The sequence below is a fragment of the Thamnophis sirtalis genome, unplaced genomic scaffold, assembly GCF_051295495.1.
Source record: "Thamnophis sirtalis isolate CommonGarterSnake01/CBP01778 unplaced genomic scaffold, rThaSir2_p1.2 scaffold_17, whole genome shotgun sequence".
Taxonomy (NCBI): Eukaryota; Metazoa; Chordata; class Lepidosauria; order Squamata; family Natricidae; genus Thamnophis; species Thamnophis sirtalis.
The window spans coordinates 980,825-1,004,515 of record NW_028261397.1 but is presented as its reverse complement, the minus strand read 5'-3'; the positions used below and the strand labels follow the sequence as shown (position 1 = coordinate 1,004,515).

General features: G+C 46.9%; 2 protein-coding genes across 2 annotated transcripts in view; both read left to right on the top strand.

The window, feature by feature from the left end:
* LOC106551004 (dehydrogenase/reductase SDR family member 13) overlaps positions 1 to 10,574 on the top strand; it is an 18,153-nt gene extending 7,579 nt beyond the window's left edge. Inside the window, exons 3-5 of the mRNA XM_087702811.1 lie at positions 1,837 to 1,960; positions 5,617 to 5,928; positions 10,190 to 10,574. Of these exons, the coding sequence (XP_087558937.1) occupies positions 1,837 to 1,960; positions 5,617 to 5,928; positions 10,190 to 10,449 (696 nt within the window). The 3' untranslated portion in view covers positions 10,450 to 10,574. The remainder of the gene's footprint in view (positions 1 to 1,836; positions 1,961 to 5,616; positions 5,929 to 10,189) is intronic.
* An 8,333-nt stretch (positions 10,575 to 18,907) lies between these two features.
* Positions 18,908 to 19,768, top strand: LOC148042362 (uncharacterized protein F54H12.2-like). Its single transcript, XM_087702896.1, has one exon. It carries the CDS (start codon positions 18,908 to 18,910, stop codon positions 19,766 to 19,768), a length of 861 nt encoding a protein of 286 aa, XP_087559022.1.
* Positions 19,769 to 23,691: the final 3,923 nt, after the last annotated feature.

Here is a 23,691-nt window from a genome sequence, read left to right as displayed (position 1 = left end):
TAGATAGATAGATAGATAGACAGACAGACAGACAGACAGACAGACAGACAGGTAAATAGGTAGATAGGTAGGTAGATAGATAGATAGATAGATAGATAGATAGATAGATAGATAGAGACAGACAGACAGACAGACAGACAGACAGACAGATAGATAGGTAAATAGGTAAATAGGTAAATAGGTAGATAGATAGGTAAATAGGTAGATAGATAGATAGATAGATAGATAGATAGATAGATAGATAGATAGATAGATAGATAGATAGAAATAGCAGTTAGACTTATATACCGCTTCATAGGGCTCTCAGCCCCCTCTAAGCGGTCTGGGTCCTCATTTCACCCACCTCGGAAGGATGGAAGGCTGAGTCAACCCTGAGCCGGTGAGATTTGAACAGCCGAACTGCAGAACTGCAGTCAGTTGAAATAGATGCTGCATTTAACCACTGCGCCACCTCGGGTCCTTTGGGGCAACCAGGACCCGGAGGACGGAGAATCTTTACAGACCTTGGAGGCCTCCTAGTCCAAGCCCTGCCCTAAAACATTCCAGAGAAATGGCTGTCCAGTCTCTGCTTTAAAACCTCCAGTGATGGAGCATTCGAAACCTCTGGTGGCAAGCCGTTCCACTGGCTGTCCTCACTGTCAGGAATTTCCTCCTTAGTTCCAGCTTACTTCCCTCCTTGGTCAGTTTCCATCTCTTGCTTCTTCCCCTGCCTTCAAGGGCTTTGCACGATAGGTTGAGTCCCTCTTCTTTGGGGCAGCCCCTTAATTAAGCAAACCACTCCAGCTGTTTTGTGAATCATGTGGTGGTTGTGTGAATCCGGCCTCCCCCCATTGACTTTGTCGGAATCCTCTTGGGATGATGATCACATGACCTCATGACACACCACCATGGTAAATATATGCTGGTTCCCAAGTGTCTGAATTTTCATCACGTGACATTTCGGGATGCTGTGAGGGTCATAAGTGTGAGGACTAGTTGTAAATCCCTTTTTTCAGTGGCATTGTAACTTTGAATGATCACTAAATGAATGCTTGTTAAGTCAAGGATTGCCTGCATTGTTTTATTAGGCACCACACAGGGAGATTGACGGGAGGTGAGCAGGCCGACGCAGAAGGTGAGTAAGTCGGGATCCACCTTTAAAGCCGTACTCGATCCCGAGGCTCAGGATTCCTTCCACTCCTTTTCCAGGAAAGTGGGAACTCGGAGGGTTTGTTTCAATTTGGTGCTTCGCACATTTTTGCTTCAGATCTTGCCTGAGTTAGCTGTATTCAGTTCTTTCCTAGTAAAAGCACTTTTTCTCTAATTCTATGGAGTCGAGGGTTTTTCTTTCCTAGGGATTGAACAGAAGCAGCCATGACAGTTGTTAAGTCAACCAGACCCAATTTATATGCCACAGTTGTTAGGCAAATCACTACAGTTCTTAAGTGAATCACGTGGTTGTTAAGTGAATTCAGCTCCCCTCACCATTGACTTTGCTTGTCTGAATCCTCTTGGAACAATCACAAATAGTAATCATATGACCCTGGGATACTGAAATCATCGGAAATATTGCGGTTGCCAAGCACCCAAATTTTGATCACATGACCCTGGGGGAGCTATAAGGGTTGAAAGTGTGAGGACTGGTCATAAATCACTCTTTTTTCATTGGCATCGTTCATTGAATGTTCGCTAAATGAATGGTTATAAGTCAAGGATTGCCTGCATTGTTTTGTTACGCACCACCCAGGGAGATTGCCAGGAGGTGAGCAGGCCGACGCAGAAGGTGAGTCAATCGGGATCCACCTTTGAAGCCATACTCGATCCCGAGGCTCAGGATTCCTTCCGCTCCTTTTCCAGGAAAGTGGGAACTCGGAGGTGATCCTGATGATCCTGGATCTGGGCAGCCTGGACTCCGTGCGAGCTTTTGCGCAGACCTTCTTAGAATCGGAGCCCCGTCTGGACATCCTCATCAACAACGCAGGTGGGGACAGAGCAGACCCTCCCCCCCAGGGTCTCTGGGTGAGGAAGGGGGAAGATGGTGTCCGTTCATCCAACACACCTTCCTCCTCCTATTTTTCTCAAAACAACAACCCTGTAAAGTAGGTTGGGCTGGGAGAGAGGGAGAGAGCGTCTGGCCCAAAGTCACACAGCTGGTTTTTGTGCCTAAGACAGGACTAGAACTCCCCATCCCTTGGAGTCTCCCAGGTGGCTGTCAGAGTTTTGGCAGCGTGATTATTATGAGATATACCCAGGAGCAAAACAGAGCACGCAGCCTTTATACAATTAATAGTGGTTTATATATACCGTATTTTTTGGAGTATAAGATGCACCCTTTCCCCTCAAAAAAGAGGCTGAAAATCTGGGTGCGTCTTATGCACTGAATACAGCATTTTTCTGCCTCCTGAAACCCCACCCCTTCACCAAAATGGCCGTGCATAGCGTTTAGGAGCCTTACAGAGTGCTCCTGGGGGCTGGGGAGGGCAGAAATGAGCGAAAAATGGGCCTTTTGCCCCACCCCCAGCCTCCAGGAGCACTCTATAAGCCTCCTAAAGGCTATGTATGCCCTTTTTCTGACAAAAAACGGGCCCGTTTTTGTGAAAAATGGGCCATTTTTGGGAGGTCCGCAGAGTGCAAAACCTTTTTTAAAAAATTTGCCTCTTCAAAACCTTGGTGCGTCTTAGACTCCAGTGAGTCTTAGACTCCGAAAAATTCGGTACATATATACAGACGTACACATGGAAGAAACATCCCTTGCCACTCAGCTATGGACACAAAGAGAGAAATGAGATACACGACGAGAGAGTGAAACATCCTCTAATGGCCACCTATATATAAACACCTCTTTAAAGGGTAAATTACTTGTGTGCACCCCATCAGCGTCTTAAAGAGGTTATGCATGTATCGCTAAATCATTGCAACAGCTTAAAGTTTACAGCTTACAACCTTACATCAGCTGGCAGCTATTAAACGCTCAGTACCTGACACTCCTCCCATTTAAAGCTGTACACCTGATAATCCAAACGATTTGACATGGTCTTTATACTTTTCCACAGATACAGGTTTTGTTAACATATCAGCTATGTTACAATTGCTAGAACAATGCTGTAATCTGATCAGTTTCCCCTTTACAGTTTCTCTCATGTTACAGTATTTAATGTCTACATGTTTAGATTACGTTCCATTAACATTTATATCTTTCAGTAATTGTACATACATTGTGTATTACCAACATTCATGCTTAAGGCAAGATTTGATCTCACAGCCTCCTGCTTTCTAGGCTTATCTGTATCTGTGTCAACTCGCGAAGCATTCCTGATCTGCTCTCGAGGTGCCATAGGCACGGGGATGTTTTTAGAGTTTTTTTTTTTTTTTTAGAGTTTTATTTGGCATTTATAGGCCACCCTTTTCCCTGAGGGGACTCAGGGCGGCTTACAACTCGTGGGAGGGAGTGCAAGACAAAACATAAAATTTGTGAATAAAATAAAATAAAACAGTAAAACACAACATTCATTCAGCATTCGGGCGGGGCGGATTGGGACCTTATCCCCAGGCCTGACGGGATAGCCAGATCTTAAGGGCTGTGCGGAAGGTCTGGACGGTGGTGAGGGTACGAATCTCCACGGGGAGATCGTTCCAAAAGGTCGGAGCTGCTACTGAGAAGGCTCTCCTCCGCGTAGTCGCCAGTCGGCACTGACTGGCGGATGGAATTCGGAGGAGGCCCAATCTGTGCGATCTGATGGGACGGAGGGAGGTAATCGGCAGAAGGCGGTCTCTCAAGTATTCAGACCCACTACCATGAAGGGCTTTATAGGTGGTAAGTAGCACCTTGAAGCGCACCCGGAGATCAACAGGTAGCCAACGCAGCTCGCGGAGGATAGGTGTTATGTGGGCGAACCTCGGTGCGCCCACAATCACTCGCGCGGCCGCATTCTGGACTAGCTGAAGTCGCCGGATGCTCTTCAAGGGCAGCCCCATGTAGAGCACATTACAGTATTCCAGCCTAGAGATCACAAGGGCTCGAGTGACTGTTGTGAGGGCCTCCCGATTCAGGTAGGGCCGCAACTGGCGCACCAGGTGAACCTGGGCAAATGCCCCCCTGGTCACAGCTGACAAATGATGGTCGAAAGTCAGCTGTGGGTCCAGGAGGACTCCCAAGTTGCGAACCCTGTCTGAGGGGTGTAAAATTTGACCCCCCAGCCTGAGTGATGGAACATTGGCCAAATTATTGGGAGGGAAACACAACAGCCACTCGGTCTTGTCTGGGTTGAGCACCAGTTTGTTAGCTCTCATCCAGTTCTTAACGGCCTCAAGACCCCGGTTCATCACGTCCACCGCTTCATTGAGTTGGCACGGGGCGGACAGATACAACTGTGTGTCGTCCATGTATTGATGGTATTTTATCCCGTGCCTCCGAATGATCTCGCCCAGCGGTTTCATGTATATGTTAAATAGTAGGGGGGATAAGACCGAGCCCTGCTGCACCCCATAAGTTAGGGGCCTCGGGGACGATCTCTGCCCCCCAACCAACACCGACTGCGACCTGTCCGAGAGGTAGGAGGAGAACCACCATAAAACAGTGCCTCCCACTCCCACCTCCTGCAGTCGTCGCAGAAGGATACCATGGTCGATGGTATCGAAAGCCGCTGAGAGGTCAAGGAGAACCAGGATGGACGCATGGCCTCCATCCCTGGCTCTCCAGAGATCATCGGTCAATGCGACCAAAGCAGTTTCTGTGCTGTAACCAGGTCTGAAGCCGGACTGGAAGGGGTCAAGGTAACTAGCTTCCTCCAAGGACCGTTGAAGCTGGAAGGCCACCACCTTCTCAACAACCTTCCCAACAAAGGGGAGGTTGGAGACTGGACGGTAGTTGTTAAGAACGGCTGGATCCAAGGATGGTTTCTTCAGGAGGGGTCTCACCACCGCCGCTTTAAGTGCGGCGGGGAAGTGCCCCTCCCGGAGGGAGGCAGTAACGACCGCCTGGATCCAGCCTCGTGTCACCTCACTGCTGTTGGCAACCAGCCAGGAGGGACACGGGTCCAGTATGCAGGTGGAGGCACTCACAGCTCGTATGGCCTTGTCCACATCCCCTGAGGCAACATCCTGGAATTCAGCCCAGAGATGGTCTGCCAAGTTATCCCCCTGTGTCTCGGCTGGATCTGCAAAGGTGGAGTCCAAGTCCGACCGAAACCGAGCAACCTTGTCCGCCAAGAACTGGACATACTCCTCAGCCTTACCCTGTAGGGGGTCCCCCGCATCCCTCCTATTTAGGATGTGGAATTGAGCCTTGCAACAGCCGGCAACATCAAGGTCATCTCCATGCAGACCCACAGTGGCTGGAGGGAGGGACTTCTAGAACCTGGAAAATTGCTTTGTTGGGGAATGTGACTGATGACCCACCTTGGGGCAACACGGTCAGAGCCAAGGCGCGAATGAAGTGAGGCCAGAGTTGGCTTCACTTGGTCCGTGCCACATGAAGCGCCTAATAAATAACTGGGTTTCTTTTGAAGCTTGGCTTGAGGCTCATGATTTAATTAGAGCCACGTTCAGAACCCCGACAATCCGTTGCAACTTTAAATGATTACGAAGTGACCTGTTTCAAACCGAGGACTACTTCTAATCCGCTTACTTTTTTGGCAGGGGTCTATAAGGGTGGTCCAACTGCTGATGGCTTTGACCAGGCCTTCCAGGTCAACCACTTGGGCCATTTCCTGCTGACCCACCTGCTCCTCGACCGGCTGAAATGCTGTGCCCCGAGCCGGATAGTAATTCTGTCCTCATGTGTGCACACCTTTGGGAAGATCGACTTTCAGTCCACCAACAAACCGAACACGTGGCTGATGAAGGGTGGACAATCCTACAACAACAGCAAACTAGCCAACATTCTCCACGCAAGAGAGTTGGCCAACCGGTTGGAAGGAACCAATGTCACCTGCTATGCGGTTCATCCAGGTGAGTAAGAGTCCGGCTCCAAGGTGCCCCAAATGGAGCCCCCACAGGTTCGGCTGAAGCTCTGCCAGGCATTTCTCTCCCACTGCAGGCTCCCTCAACCCCCTCTGCAGAGCCCCCTCGGGAGTCTCCTCCATCGATCTCAGCTGGAGAGGGAGACGTCTCCCACCATCCAAAGTCCAGAATTCTAGAATCTTAGGGTGGTAAGGGTCCTTGTGTCAGCGTTCCAAGTATCATGCAAAATTAAATCAGAGTCCAAGGCAAAATGATCCTTAAAGTTCCAATTTAATAAGTCAGACATCTTGGCACATCTGTGGAATCCCAATTCTGGAGGTTACCTAGGATTCCCACCCAGTTGAAAGTTCATGATCTTGTCCCCACACCCACAAATCCATCACATGGTCCAATCTTCTTCCACGCTGGCATCTCCACCTAGCTGGTTCCGGTCAGGTGCGGAGACAAAAGCTGACCTTGGCTTCTAGAAAAGAATGACAACAACACCTTCCACAATTCTACTCCTTTCTATTCCCCCCCCAACTACTACACTAATGAAACAGCATAATAAAATAAGAGAGAGTGTGGCAGGCCAAAAATCCTAAAAGGGATAAAACTGCAGGCCTGACAGACGGCCTCTCCTCAGAGGAAAAACGTTTCCTGAAAAGAGAATTTAAAAAAGTTAACGTAACACAATTAACCACCTCTCCCCCCCAACCCGGGGACCCTTTGGCTTATCGGAAAACGTCTCGTGGAATTGTTCTACTAACTTCTCCACGTTTAAGTTCCAGATTTTCACCCAAGTGGCTTCAGACAAAGGGTAGCCCTCCCAATGCACTAAATACTGTAAGCGACCCCTATTCAGCCTGGAGTCTACAATCTTTTCCACCTCAGATTGTGGTTCCCCTCCTATCATTACAGGAGGAGGGAAAGCTTGGGTGGATGGTCTTATGCTAGACCCAATTACTAGTTTCAACAAGCTACAATGAAATTCTGGGCCAATTTCCCCTAGACTTCTGGGTAGACTGAGTTGAACTGTAACTGGGTTAACTATCTTCACTATTGGGAATGGACCTAGAAATTTTGGACCAAATTCCTTGCTAGGCATTCTTAATCTTATGTCTTTGGTAGGCACAAAAACTTTGTCCCCCACACGGAAGGGGGTTTGGAGCGAGCGGTGTTTATCAGCTTGATTCTTGCATCTGCTAGAGCCTTCTTCGTATTCTCCCATCCTTTCTTTAGCGTGTTCCTCCATTCATTACAAGACATGGAGAAGGGAGGTTCTCTAGGCAGCTATGGTATGGCAACAAATTCCATGCCACTAGTAATTTGGAAAACCGTTATGCTGCTGTGGACCACATCATTGTACGCCACTTCAGCGAAGGGTAGCAAGTCCGACCAGTTGTCTTGGTGATAGTCCACAAAGCACCGGATGTATTGTTCCACCACCGCATTGGCTCTCTCTGCTGCGCAGTTCGTGCTGGGATGAACCTCTGAGCTCAATTCTTGTGTGGACCCAATGGATCTCAGGACCTCCCTCCAGAACTTGGCTGTGAACTGGACTCCGCGGTCTGATATGACCCTCTTGGGCAATTTGTGCAGGCGATAAATGTGTTTCACAAACATTTTCGCTAATTTCTTTGCGGACGGCAACCCTTAGCAAGCGATGAAGTGCGCCTGCTTGGAGACCAAGTCAATTGTGGCACAACAAAACCACGCTCGACTAAAGCGCGCCCGATTAAACCGCGTCGCTGACGTCATCAACAGGGCGACAACAGCGAGCGCGGAGAAAGAAGGGCGCTTTAAATAGCGCTTTGAAAGCAAGCCGATTCAAGTTAAGGTAAGGGTTAGGTTTAGGGTTAGGTTTAGGGTTAGGGTTAGGGTTAGGGTTAGGTTTAGGGTTAGGTTAAGGGTTAGGTTTAGGGTTAGGTTTAGGATTAGGTTTAGGGGGGTTAGGTTTAGGTTTAGGGGTTAATTTTAGGTTTAGCGTTTACAGCGTGCTTCTGTCTCCGTGCTGTTGTCGCGCTGTGATGACGTCAGCTACGCGGTTTCGTTGAGCGTCCTTTAGTCGAACGCGGTTTTGTGGTGGAACCCAAGTCAATAACTGTCCAGATTCCTCTGTTCCCACTGCTGTCTGGGAGTCCCACGATGAAGTCCATTGCGATCTCTTCCCATGGTCGGTTAGGGCTGGCCATTCATTGTAGTAGTCCAGGGGACTTCTCCGGCAGTGGTTTCATCGTTACGCAAGTAGCACAGCTTTTTACATAATCGTCCACTTCTGATTCCGTCTTTGGCCAACAAAGTTGATGCCTGACGAGGTGGAGCATTTTTAGGAATCCAAAGTGACCTCCTAGTTCCGCCTCATGGCTTCGCTGTAGAACTTCCAGCCTCAACCCCGCGGAGACGTACAGTTTGGACCCCTTCCAGGCTAATCCATCGTTAGGATTTCCTGGTTGTTGTTGAGCCACTGGTCTGTTGGGAGCGCCAATTTCATAGCTGTCATCAGTTTATCCTGGCTTCCATTACTGTCATACTGCGGTTTTCTCGGCAAAACATCCCCCAACAAGTTTTTTGGTACTTGCTGGACCCCTGGGTTTTTTTGTCTCTGCTGCAGGTTCTGGGCTCATGGATTCAATCATCCCTGGCTGGCCCTTTTCCTCTACCGGTGGTAGCGGCTCAAACACCATCATCAATTTCCTACCACCATATTCCCACTTTATCGTAGGCTTCCACTTGTCAAGCCACGCAAGCCCCAAGATTATTTTTTCCGGCATCTCTGGAGCAGTGGTGGGTTTCAAAAATTGTTGGAACCTACTCTGTGGGTGTGGCCTCCTTTGTGGGAGTGGCTTGCCACCCATGTGACCAGATATGAAATTATGAATTAGTACTTAGGTCGGTCCAAGTAGCTATTCAGAAACTCTGGCATTGAAGCATGCAAGTCTTAAAGCTGTCAAGTTACAAGGTCCTTGCCAGTGGTGGGTTTCAAAAAATTTTGGAACCTCTTCTGTAGGTGTGGCCTGCTTTCCGGGTCCACTGGTGGAACCTCTTCTAACCGGTTCGGTAGATTTGATGAACCGGTTCTACCGAATAGGTGCAAACTGGTAGGAACCCACCTCTGCTCTGGAGCCACTATGAGTCTGAGAAGCTCGCAGTGGCGGCCCACTTGTAACTTTACCAGTTCAGTTACTAGCATGGCTTGGGCCCCTCCAATTAGCGTTCCATCTACCTGCTCAACCCGAATGGGGCAGGCTAGAGATCTTGTGTTCATGCCTAGTTGCTTGACAATCGACATGCTGATTAAGCATCGAGTGCAACCAGTGTCCACAACTGCTTTAACTTCCCCTTCCACCCCCGTCTCAGGTACTTGGAGGTTGACTTGGAAGGCGAAGGGGCGGATGGGTGCATTCACCATTGGGTCATCTTCGGCATTTTCCTCCTCCGAGGCCTCCCCCTTGGTAGGAGTCTTCGTCACCTTAAGTTGGGGATCCTCTTCCAGAGGTTGTTGGCCCAGATGACTCTTCTGTGGTGGCATCTGGGGCCTTCTCTTTACCGCCATGGTGATTGGTATACACGTTTGTTCTTCGGCATTTTCCTCCTCCGAGGCCTCCCCCTTGGTAGGACTCTTCGTCACCTTAAGGTGGGGATTCTCTTCCAGAGGTCTTCTAGTCCAACCCGCCAGTCCAAGACAGGGATGAGATTTCCCCCAGTCTGTTATCTTTTGCCTTTTCTGCTCCTTCCTTCCTCCTCCTCCATCACCTCCCCTTCCCTTCCATTCCTTCTGCTCCCATCACTCCCTCTTCCTCCTCCTCCCCTCTCCCTCCTTCCTCCCCTCCTCCTCAGACTGTCCTTTCCCCCTTCTTCCTCCCCCACCCTGAAAACCCTCTCCCTTTTAGCACTGATGATGCTACCTAGTTGAGTAATGGAACGACTGCAAGAAACATATTAGCAATAGCAATAGCAGTTAGACTTATATACCGCTTCATAGGGCTTTCAGCCCTCTCTAAGCGGTTTACAGAGTCAGCATATTGCCCCCAACAACAATCCAGGTCCTCATTTTACCCGCCTCGGAAGGACGGAAGGCTGAGTCAACCCTGAGCTGGTGAGATTTGAACCGCTGAACTGCCGAACTAGCAGTCAGCTGAAGTGGCCTGCAGTGCTGCATTTAACCACTGCGCCACTATGCCATAGTTCCCGGTGGGAAACAGTTATTGTACATTTGGGATCTCCCCACCATCCATCCCAGACACGTTCTCTCTGCTTTTGATTTCAGGAGTTGTTAAAACCGAAATTACTCGCTCCCATCCCTGGTGGACACTTTGGTTGGTTTGGTCCTCCAAACTGTTCGTCCGAAATAGCGAAGCTGGGGCTCAGACCTCCATCTACTGCGCCACCGAGGAGGGCATCGAGGGGCTGAGCGGGAGGTATTTCGCGGACTGCCAGCCGAAGGTGCCCAGTCCACTGGCCTGTGATGACCAGCTGGCCAAGAAGCTCTGGGAATTCAGCGAGAGGCTGCTGGGACTGACCAGCTAAATATTTCCTCTTTAAATTTGGTCCCTTAATTTTTCTGAGCTGAAGGGAGGAAAAATCACATGGAAAAGCAGACACAAAATCACCCCAAAATCACATCAAATACCTCTACAATTAGTCCAGGGCTGAAAAGCCAACCCAGTTCTAGGCTGCATCAAGAGAGGGAGAGAATCAAGGTCACGCGAAGTGCTAATACTGCTTTATAAGGTAAGGCCACACTTGGAATATTGCATCCACGTTTAGTCGCCATGATGTAAAAAAAGAGGTGGAGACTCTGGAAAGAGTGCAGAGAAGAGCAACAGAGAAGATTAAGGGACTGGAGAAGGCTAAGTCATATGAAGAACCGTTGCAGGAACTGGGAATGTCTAATGAAGAGAAGGACGAGGGATGACATGATAGCAGTCTTCCAATATTTGAGGGGCTATCAGAGAGAAGGGGGGAAGCATTTGAAGGGAAGGAAAGGAGCAGGAGGAGATTCTGGGGTCCTTGGTGCTCTCTGACCATGGCTGGTTGGGCAATTCTGGGAGTGGAAATGCACATCTTAAGGTTCCCAAGATTGGGCAGCCCCAAATTTAAGGGCAGACCAAAGTGGTTTATGTAAGGGGCCAGGAGATGCCGACTGGATTAATCCATAGCGATGCTGGGGGGGTGGGGGTGGTACCTGATCCAAATATTCCTTTTGCTCTTCAGTAGGAAAGGGGCATTCCTGCCACTCCAGCAGTCCAAGAGAACACTTTTCATCCTGTGCTATTAAAATTATTTTCCCCCTGCATTATTTTCATGCTGAATTATTAAAAACTACGAAAGGCCGAAGGAAGGATTCATTCAGAAGGGCTGAGCTACATTTCTCTTTCGCTCCAGGGCCCTCCAGCCCATCTTGGACACGGAGGATCCTGGCCGGTTATCGTGGCCTGAAACGGGGGCAGGATTGTCCCTGTGCCATCCGAGGCTCTGGAATGGCTGGGGTGGGATGGGGGTGTCAGCTGCTATGCCCCCCCCTTGAGCACTGCAGATGCTATCCATGGGCAACCTAGAATAACAGAGAAGGAATAACGTCCCCACAATTGCTCCAGAATTTACACCCACATCTTTTAACCAACTCGGGGAAAGGACAGGAAAGTCAATATTTAATATTCCTCATGTGAAGGTTGAGGGAGTCCTCGCCTTATGACATTTTGTTTAGTGACTGTTCGAAGTTACAAAGGCATGAAAAAAGTGACCCATGACAGTTTTTCACACTTACAATCGTCGTAACATCCACACATTCATGTGACGCTTGGCAACTGCCTCATATTTGCGACGGTTGCAGTGTCCCAGGGTCACGTGATGGGATCCCCTTTTGTGACCTTCTAACAAAACCAGAAAAACGTTCATTTAACAGCCATTTGGCTACCTTAACAATTGCAGTGATTCACTTGTAAAATGGGGCAAAACTCACTTAACAACTACCTTGCTCAGCAATGGAAATTTGGGGCTTAACTGTTGTTGTAAGTTGAAGACGACCCATAATATTCTTCATTGGAATGTATTAGCCCCTCAGTTGTGTGTTCTCATGTGCACAACAACAACAACACACACACACACACACACTATTTTAACCAATTCAGGGAACAGACCGAAGATCATTACGTAATATTTCCTATTTGAATCTTTTAGCCACCCAGTGATAATGGATTCAGGTGTAAAATGCGTCACCCGTCAAAACCGCGGTCCACTAAAGCGCGCCCGATTAAAGCTCGTACCTGACGTCATCAGCAGCGCGACAAATACGACCGCGGAGAAAAAAGGGCGCTTTAAAAAGCGCTTTTAAAGCAAGCCGATTCACATAAAGGTTAGGGTTAGGTTAAGGGTTAGGGTTAGGTTTAGGGTTACGTTAAGCATTAGGGTTAGGGTTAGGGTTAGGTTAAGGGTTAGCGTTAGCGTTAGGTTTAGCGTTAGGTTAAGGGTTAGGTTTAGAGTTAGGTTTAGGGTTAGGTTAAGGGTTAGGTTTAGGGTTAGGTTTGGGGGGGTTAGGTTTAGATTTACCCTTTAATTTTAAGTTTACCGCTCACAGCGTGCTGTTTTCGTCGCGCTGTGATGACATCACGTACGCACTTCCGTCGAGCGTGCTTTCGTCTACCGCGGTTTTGTGGTGGAACCGTAAAATGCAGCATGCAGATGTATACACAAAACACGCACACTCCCTTTGCGTCATCGCTCACTCACTTCAATGTTGGATCTGACACCATGCACTTCCGCACGTCATTTCGTAACCGGGGCCACCAAAACGTACAGGAGACCAGGCGCAATGTCCGGAAAAACCCACAATGGGAGCATCATGAAACTGAGAAAGCACCCGTCCACGGATGGGCCCTGCGGGAACATAGAGCCGGTCCCGATTCTTCAAAAGATCCCCCTCAAAAGTCGACGGGGAAGCTGGCCCTACTTCCGCCTTTCATTGCTCCACCCATCGTCACCCCGCTGCGCATCCCGTATCAGAGACCGTATGCTCACGGGATGATGAACTGCAGCGCAGGATGCGACGGGTAGAACAGTCCGGAGTGGAAGCGAGTCCGCAGGGTCAGAGTTCTCCAGTTTCCTAGACAGGGCATCCGCCCTTTGGTTCCTCACACCATGGATGCACATTACCTTGTATGAGCAGGGTACCAGAGCCACATAAACGTGCTGGTTTCCCGACATGATAGTTCGTTGCTGAGGTAAGGCCGCAGGCCACGCAACCCTCCTACTCTTCTTGGGGCAACTCCCAGCCAGGTGTCCAGGATCCCCACAGTAAAAACACAACCCCTCAGCATGTCATCTGTCCATCTCTGTGTGTGACACTCGGGGTCTGACAGCACACAACTCCATGGGCTCCACCCATTCAACCGCAGTCTCTTGATGAACTGGCATGCTAGTGGTCTCCTGGAATGCACGGCAAGGCCTCCCCCTCTGCAGCTGGGCGTCTATCCGGAGGCACAAGTGAACCAAGGCATCTGATCCAGTGCTCTGCCGCCACCTGGTGGCCAACGGCTCCTGCCGGGCCACAACACAGGACTATTATGCTAAGTTGTATGAACAAGAGAATATAGAAGAGGGAGGAGTCAAGCAATACTTACAGGATACCAATCTCCCCCAGATACCAAACGACATTAGAATTATACTAGAAGGTAAAATAACAATGATGGAGCTATCTGAAGCTCTTAAAAGACAAAATAATGGGAATTGGATGGCCTACCAGTGGAATTTTGCGAAACCCTAGCGGGATCCTTGTCTCTTCCTCTCCTAGAAGTTATGAATGAAGTAATGGTTGAAAGCAAAATACCAAATTCATGGTTAGAAGCCTATATTACATTGCTACCTAAAGAGGAGGCAGACCATATGCAAATTAAGAACTATAGACCAATCTCCTTGCTAAACTCAAGACTATAAATTATCCGCATCTATACTGGCAGAGAGACTTAAAAAATATTTAAATGGGTTTATCCACTCAGATCAAAATGGTTTTCTACCAAAGAGACAAATTAAGGATAATATAATATAATATATCTGTCCGCCCCGTGCCAACTCAATGAAGCGGTGGACGTGATGAGCCAGGGTCTTGAGGCCATTAAGAACTGGATGAGAGCTAACAAACTGGTACTCAACCCAGACAAGACCGAATGGCTGTTGTGTTTCCCTCCCAATAATTTGGCCAGTGTTCCATCACTCAGGCTGGGGGGTCAAATTCTACACCCCACAGATAGGGTTCGCAACTTGGGAGTCCTCCTGGACCCACAGCTGACTTTTGACCACCATCTGTCGGCTGTGACCAGGGGGGCATTTGCCCAGATTCGCCTGGTACGCCAGTTGCGACCCTACCTGAACCGGGAGGCTCTCACAACAGTCACTCGAGCCCTTGTGATCTCCAGGCTGGAATACTGCAATGTGCTCTACATGGGGCTGCCCTTGAAGAGCATCCGGCGACTTCAGCTAGTCCAAAATGCGGCCGCGCGAGTGATAGTGGGCGCACCACGGTACGCCCACATAACACCCATCCTCCGCGAGCTGCGCTGGCTACCTGTTGATCTCCGGGTGCGCTTCAAGGTGCTACTTACCACCCATAAAGCCTTTCATGGTAGTGGATCTGAGTACTTGAGAGACCGCCTTCTGCCGATTACCTCCCTTCGTCCCATCAGATCGCACAGAGTGGGCCTCCTCCGAGTTCCATCCGCCAGTCAGTGCCGACTGGCGACTACGCGGAGGAGAGCCTTCTCAGTAGCAGCTCCGACCCTTTGGAACGATCTCCCCGTAGAGATTCGCACCCTCACCACAGTCCAGAGTTTCCGCACAGCCCTTAAGATCTGGCTATCCCGTCAGGCCTGGGGATAAGATCTTCATACACCCCACCCGAATGTTGAATGAATGTTGTGTTTTATTGCTATTATTATTTGTACTCACATATTATTTTACGTTCTGTCTTGCACCCCCTTCCCATGAGTTGTAAGCCGCCCTGAGTCCGCTCAGGGAAAAGGGCGGCCTATAAGTGACAATAAAATACTAAAATACTAAATACTAAAATATAAGAATAATTTTGGACACCTTGGAATACTATGAGGCTCATTCTGAAAAGCAAATGGCTTTGATGTTCCTTGACGCGCAGAAGGCTTTTGATAATGTGAACTGGCGATTCATGATACAACAAATGGAACCGATGAACTTTGGTAAGAATTTTATTCAAGCTATACAAACGGCATATCACAAGCAAACAGCTAAGATAATGATAAATGGAGAATTGACAGACCCTATTGGAATAAAGAGAGGTACGAGACAAGGCTGCCCCTTATCACCGTTATTTTTTGTCTTAACGTTAGAAGTCCTAAATAGAAGGGTCAGAGAAGAGGAAGAAATAAAGAGAATGACTATTTAAAAAGAAGAATATAAGTTGCAAGCTTTTGCAGATGATTTAGTCTTCATTCTCCAGGAGCCACTTGAATCTACACCTAAATTGATAGAAAGAATTGAGGAGTATGGAAAAGTAGCAGGCTTGAAAATAAATAAAGACAAAACAAAAATCTTGACAAAGAACATATCATCAAAACAAAAAGAAGAATTGGCAGAAATCTTGGAGATGCAAGTTACGAACAAGGTCAAATATTTGGGGATCTTCTTTAACAGCTAGGTGTAGTACTCTCAAAGAGGATAACTATTTTAGATTGAAGCAACAAATTGCAACGGACTTGATGAAATGGGGAAATCTACAATTATCAATGATTGGGAGAATCTCAACAATTAAATTGAACATTTTACCTAGAATCTTATACTTGTTACAGACAATCCCAATTAGCTTGGGGAAAGATTATTTTGAAGATCTAAATAAAATGCTGTTGAAATTTATATGGCAGAGGAAAAAAGCAAGAATAAAACTTAAAGTGTTGCAAGATGCTAAAACAAGAGGAGGGTGGGGCTTACCTGACTGGGAGCTATATTACCAGGCAACAAGCCTGATGTGGGTTAAAGATTGGACAATGTTAAGAAATGTTAGGCTTTTGAACTTAGAGAGTCACGACTTGCTGTTGGGATGGCATGCGTTCTTATGGTATAAGGGAACCAAAGCACATGGTTACTTTAGAAGACATTATATAAGGGAGGCTTTGTTATTAAACTGGGAGAAGATTAAGAAATTACATTAATTAAAAATTCCAGTCTGGATATCAATCATTGACTTAAAACTATAAAATGACAATGTCAACTGCGTATAAAGAGAATTTGTATAAGATGTTTTACAGATGGCACTTATCCCCAACGAGAATAGCAAGAATGTCTGTTGTAATATAACTCCTTGTGTAGGTGTGTGTCCTCCATGGCCTAGTTCATACTAGGGCCTGCAGAGTCACGCTGAATCACACAGGAGAAAACAAACTCCTAGAACGCCATAACATCTTGATAGTGCATAACATAACATTCTGAGATGTGCCCTACCATTGATGTCCAGGATTTAACCATATATAGACTGAGCAGTAGATTAGAAATTGTACTTTTGGCTGTTTTTAAGCACATGCTATTGCTCCTCCTGCCTTTGTCCTATCTCAATAAAAGGGGCTCTCAGACTCCAATCTGGGTCGCTCCATCCCAAGAAAGCTTGTCTCTGTCTTTTCTCAACATTGGCCTCATGGGCGAACCACGGAAACTTCACATTTGGTGACCCCGACGTGATAGACGTGATGTGATTTCCTGTGTTGCCAGCCTTTCACTCACCCCCGACTGGACAAAGTCTCGCAACCAGGGCCGGCTGTCAGCGAACGGAGAACCCTCCCAAATCGTGAGTATGGGCTCGGGCTTCTCGAAGGCTCAGACTGCACACCTGCAGGAGCTTCGGGATATCGTCAAATTGTCTGTTGCAATCTCTCAAGCGGCAGGTCGCCCGCTTCCCTTTCCCCCGAAAAAACATTTCCTCTCTCTATTGGCTTACATCTAAGAATTGTCCCATTTACCCTGTGAAGGGCTCTCTTAAAGTCTCCTTATGGATCAAATTACTTCCATGAGGAACCTCGAGCCCCGCCAGAAGTTCTCACTACTTGGAGACTTCTTGTAAGATGCCTTCAAATTCATGAGGAAGATATGCAGGGGGCTGCTTTTAAGCCCTCGGCAACATCTCCCCGCACTACGAGATCGCCCCTCCTGCTAGCCAGGCGATGGCCCTCTCCGAGACCCCTCCAACTCCCCCGGCCCCTCCGGAAGAGAAGGTTTCCCCTCTCCCTTCCGCCCCTTCCCCCGCCCCGCAAGTGTGGCATAGCGCTCTCCAAGACGCTCTGTGCGATGCTTACGATCAAGGGGACATGGAATTGACACAGGATTGTTTCCCCGTTTCCTTTCAAACCAACGCGGCTGGGGTGGTTGTGCCTAATTATATCTCAATCCCCTATAGGGCTCTTAAGGATCTTAAGCAAGCCGTTTCCACCTATGGGGTGCAATCCCCGTACTGCAAAGGACTGTTCCGAAACCTTTTGTCAGGGGATCCCTATGTGCTGGAGGATTGGAAACTTCTCCTCGGCATGCTTCTTACCCCCTCTCAGTATGCCATTTGGGCCTCCGAATACCTTAGAGAGATTAACAAGGCGATTGCCAAGGGTCTGTCCAACAATGTTACCGCCCCTCAGCTAAAGGGAGGGGATGGGTTTGATACGGGGCCTCTGCAGGCCACGGACCCCCGGGAAGCCCTTGGAATTCTTTTCACAGATGTTTCACAGAGCAATTGATTTATAGGATCCGAATTGGAGTGGAGAAAAATGGTTTTGTGCATGTGTAAGTTGTGTGTGTGTGTTTGAGTGAGCGAGGGATCCAGTAAGGGAACCGCGCCTATTTAGGAAAATAGGTAAATTATGGGGACAGGTTGGGCAGTAGAGAGTAAAGAGAAAGTGAAGAGAGGGAAAGAGAGAGAAGAGAGAAATCTGGTAAATGGCGTTTTTTGCATGATTTGCGGGCTGTTAATAAAATTCTCCAACCCATGGGAGTGCTGCAGTGTGGCCTCCCCAATCCAAATTTGATTCCCCAAGAATGTGATCTCATGACACTTGTCTCACACCCCAAAATCCACTATTTCTCAGAAACCCGCCCTTTTTGCAGCCCTAATTACAAAAGCCCTTCCGCTCCAGTGGAAGCCTCCTTCAACAGCTTTTTCCTATCAAAGACGCTATAACTGTCTTTGCCAATGGGAGCAAACATCGGGGAGCATGTGCCTGGCAGGAGGATGGTACATGGTACACCCAGCTCACAGAGCCACAAAAATATGCTCAAAGAGATGAATTGGCCGCTTCCATCTTGGCCTTTCAGTTATTTGACAAATGACCGTTTAACTTAATTCTTGATAGTCTTTATGTGACTCAGATTATAACCTCTTTGTATGAGTCTTATCTCTCTCCTTCTATTGATTCACAACTTTTGCCTCTGTTTCTCACTTTACTAGGTCTTGTCTCCTCTCGCTGTTATTTTTTCCATGTCTCCCATATCAGCCTTTCCCTGGGCCTCTCCAGGAGGGCAATGATGTTGCTGATGCTGCGGCATCAGCCCCCCCACCCCATATCAATGTTTGTTCTGCTATCACACCTTGGGATAGCCACTCTTACTTTCACCAGAATAAAAAAGCGCTCATAAAACAATTTGGCCTTACGTCGGCGGAGGCATCAGCAATCATTCAACAATGCCCCACCTGTAGCCGGCAAGTGCATTCCCTCCCGATGGGAGTTAACCCCAGGGGGACAGAGTGTTGCCAAATTTGGCAAATGGATGTGACTCAATATCCTCCATTTGCCCCTTGGAAATATTTATATGTTTCCATTGATACGTATTCAGGCTACATTATGGCATTCCCCCCAAAGGGGTGAAGCCACCAAACATGTTATTAATCATTGTATTCGGACCCTTGCATCGCTAGGACACCCAAAAGAATTAAAAACAGACAATGGCCCCACTTACACAGGTGCGGCCTTTGCTGCCTTTTGTAACCATGAAGAGTACTCTACTGACAGCGGCTGGGAACTCTGGTTTCAAAGCGAGAGCGAGACACACGAGCGGTAGTCGAAAATGGGACCTGCTTGGGCCTCTGCATAGTGATCTGTTTTTTCAAGACAGACTGCTAATTAATGGCATAGATGTGAAAGTCAAACTCACAAGAAGCAGAAATGAATTTTGTGTGATGAAGGATGGCAATGAGAATTACAAAGTGCAACTCCTGGCAGCTTCTCTCTTTGTAAAACATGTGAAAATAGCCCCAGGAGTGCGCCTTGGCCATGCAGAAGCTTTGCTAACCGCCAATGCCAAATACCCCATTGATCGAGTGGGGATGAAGGTTTACAGCATTCCCGCAGGTAGTCTTGTGTGTAATCAGGAAAATCTATTTCTGGGTCAACTGCCTAAACAATTAGTGATTGGGTTTGTGGACAATGCCGCTTTTAGTGGGGATTATGAAAGAAATCCATTCAATTTTCAACACTGCAATGTCAATTTCTGCGCCCTGCATTGTGATGGTGAACAGATCCCCGCAAAGCCTCTTCAGCCTGATTATGAGCATGGACTTTTTGTGAGAGAGTACATGCAGATGGTGCAAGCAACAGGCAAAGGCATGAAAGAAAGACCATTGTTAATCAGCCGGGAAGAGTTTAACCGAGGGTATACTTTGTATTGTTTTGACTTGAGTCCTGATCAGGGCTGCTCTGAGCACTATTCATTGATCAGGAACGGCAACCTCAGAGCCGAAATTAGATTTGCACAGCCCCTCCCCAACACCGTTAATATGATACTCTATGCAATCTTTGAAAACCTTAGTGAAATAAGTCACACACGGAATGTACTTTTTGATTATATGTGAGTATGGACACACAGCAGCTCCTCCACTTGTTCTCCGGAAATGAGGCCTTTCTAGGGGTCTACCCTTGTGACCTGTTACCCCAGAGACAGATCACCAAAAGACCTTTTGGATTAATCATAAATACCCATCCTCACACTCTTCCTGGGGAGCACTGGCTGGCCCTCTACTTTCCATCTCCAGGATATGGTGAATTTTTTGATTCTTATGGAAGACCTCCGGATAGCCATGACTTTCCTGACACCATAGTGATGTTTTTGGAGCAGCAAGCTGAGAAGTACACATTTCACCAACGCCAATTGCAACACCCCAGTGCTGTGACCTGCGGACAACACTGTGCATTTTTTCTGCTGAACCGTACTAAAGGAGTAACCTATGAAAATATTTTAAAGATGTACTCCAATGTAGATATTAAAAATGATCAAATGGTAAAGCTGTTTGTAAAAACTATAAAGGTGGGGAGGGGGCTTGGAACCTGTAACCATCACCAGTGCATGCAGGCATGCATGCCTTACTGTAAAATAAAGAAAAAGACTTAAATGTTTAATGATCACTGTGTTTTTATTCATTTTAAAAATTGAGCCAGTCACCAAACCTGAGCTGGCTTCTAGGTTTTATTGTCCAAGGGCTAGAGGGTGTTCCTGTAAACATAGTCTTCTGAGCCCCAAAAGGTGCTGTCATAACAGAGTCGGGACTAGCAGCAGTTTCATCCTTAACAACCAGAGTATCTTTCAACTTTTCTATTTGCTCTTTAACAGCAGTAGACCCCAACACAGAAGTTGGAACATTCACTTCAGCCATAGCATTCATAAAATCATCCCATCCTTTAGGTTTCCGCTTCTCAGTAGGGGCTCGGTGTTGCGAGGCGCCTTTCACCAAGTCTAAAATATTAGTACCGGGTATAGGTACACCTTTGTATAAAAAGGTACCCCGATCATCCCAGGTTGAGACGTCCTGGTGTTGTTTCATTTTGTTCAGCAAAAGTTCTGCATTTTTCCTATAACGAGTGCTCACACCGCTTAGGATATCATCCATAGCGGTGGTCTGTGGAGTTGTTTGTGACGGCTGTTCTGGTAATGTTGGAAGTGGTTGAGGCTCCCCTGGTGGATAAATGAGATTCAGTTTGTCCTTTTCAGACTCATTTTGCCTCGTCAGTCTTAGATACCTCTGCAGTACAGAATTGTAGAGCTTAATCTTGTCATCCTCACTCAAATCATGCCACCTGATCCCTAAATCGAATGCAGGCCTCTCTTAATATATCTACATCCTGTCTGCAATAGTAAGCCAGAGCCTTCTTTAGTTTAAACACAGTACCTCTATTAGCAGTGTGCCATTTCAGGAATTCTTCTCTCTCCCCGGGCATCATAGTTTCTGGGCTGTAATACTTGGTTTCAGGGAGTGGTCCCACGTAGTCTTGATTGGCCATTGTATTGAACAAGTGAGGGAAATATCCTTTGCAGCCTTGAAACCCCATAGCTTTGGGTAATTTGGATAATTTAAGTGGTAAAAATGAGAGGCTATCAATAAACCGAATGTATCTTTCGCCAATTCGTGGTCGGTCCAACGATTTTAGAAAGCATAAATGACCTTCCAAGCTTTCAACCTTCTCAGAGCACTGCCCACATTTGACTTCCTTGCACTTTTTGTGGGGGATAAAGACATAAAGACCACACGTTTCACAATATTCTTTAGTCTTACACTCAACTTTTCCCTCCTTAGCGAGTTGTGTGTGTCTTTCAGCACATTCCTTAGACTGACAAGGTGCTTTGCACCTACAGCACAGCACCTTCTCCACCTCAACCTGCTGACACTCTTGCTTTAGGCACGCTCTGCAAATATATTGACACCCATGACTAAATTTGTGGTGGTAAGCCGTGTGGCAGAATTTACAAAAATAGCGTTCGCCCAGAAAGCCCTTGATATTTTTGATACCATAGTAATGCTTGTCGTGCAATAATATAAATACTATTTTTTCTTGCTGCAAGTGACCTGTAACAAAAAAACGCCACCCGTCCTGCATGTAAAACAAGGTCTTTATAGTGACCTGTAAATGTTTTTCAAAGATGTGTACCTGAGAAAAGTCCATCCTGTTTCCTGTGGAAATACCCAGTCTGCTGTGAAGTTCCCTGGCCCTGGTAATAATTTCTTGCTTTCTACCATCAGAACCAATCAGACAGAGCAAACAGCTGGCAAAACAAAGAAATTCGCCTTCCACATTGAAATCTACTAGATGCTGTCTTTTTCTCTCCAGTACTCTGGTGAGCAGCAAAGTATTTAACTTCCTAAGCCCTCCTCCCTCCTTGTTCTTCACGATGGTAACCACTAATTGCAAATTACCCCCCCCACAATATCTCAGCCTTACTTTGTAGCAGATTTTCAACACTGGTCAGAAAATCATCAGCGTTTAAATCATTCATACACCTCCTATGAGAAAAGAGAGGATGGTTTAACCCCTCTGCATCCAACCGTAGTTGAACAAAATCATTTGGGCTGATATTCATGGCTACATTATTCAAAAGAATCTGTAACACATTATGAATGGCCTCTATAGCAACTACAAAAGACCGGATTTGGTCAAGATTAATAAATTGTATCGCTGATAATATTCCACAGCTCTAAAATTCCGGATAGGATTTTCCCATGCCTGCACCATATCCAGATAAACATTGTTCACATTTTGAGAGTTTACAGAGCTAGGAGCTTGTAGCTGGGACATAGAATGGCGTGTATCTTTTTCTGGTTGAGAGACAATCATAGAATCACAACTAACACTGTCTGCTGGGGATTCAGGAAGTCCGGCGCCATGCATTTTTGCTTTTTTGCAGGACGGCTCTGATTAAACAAACAATATAGCAGTGGACTTATATACCGCTTCATAGGGCTTTCAGCCCTCTCTAAGCGGTTTACAGAGAGTCAGCATATTGCCCCCAACAATCTGGGTCCTCATTTTACCCACCTCGGAAGGATGGAAGGCTGAGTCAACCCTGAGCCGGTGAGATTTGAACCGCTGAACTGCTGATCTAGCAGTAGCCTGCAGTGCTGCATTTAACCACTGCGCCACCTTGGCTCCAAGCAAAGAAACAAAAAAGTTATCACCAACATTCCAAATAAACACACACACACACACACACACACACACAAACAAACACATACACACATTTAGTTTCTAAAAAATAATACTAATAGAGTTATAGTTGGATAAAATGCTAGATATTATACCTCCTAACGGCCTTCGTGCTGTGTGGCTTGTGGAAGGCTGAGGGGTCATGTTATGCTGGGACCCCTGGGGTTCTGCAGGAATAGTGAGATCCGCGAATGCCTGATCGTCCACCCATTCTGGAGGAAAAGAAAAAAAACCCCAATAGTCAGAATTGTTGCAGAATGTTTATAAGGATCTAAATATATGAAAGTATGAAAGATAAATACCTTCATATGCCCTCAAACATTCTGAGTCTGTCAATTCATTCTAATGAAAAAAACCAAACAGTCAAACAAACAAGCAAGAAAGCAAGAATGTTATAAACACTTTTTTACATCTGACATGGGGTCAGTGCACCCAAAAAAACAAATTAGCCATAAATCTACTTACAATTGTAATACCCATCAAACATTCTGAATCTGTCAATTCATTCTAGTGAAAGAAAAAATTCAATCAAACAAATAAGCAAGCACTCTATAAAAACCATTTTACATCTAAGTGTTTCAAAATTAGGCATAAAATTACTTACAATAGTAGATTCCATTCTAAATAGGGGTCTTCTTAGCAGTTCAAATTGCTCCAGAGGTATGGTTATGCCAGAAACCAGTAAACATGACTAGACATGTACAGTCTCCTGCTTTTATACACCTTAGTGACGTCACAAATTAATCACATCAGAAAAGGGGAGTTCTTCACACCTTTTGCAAAAACTGCCCGCCCAGCCTAG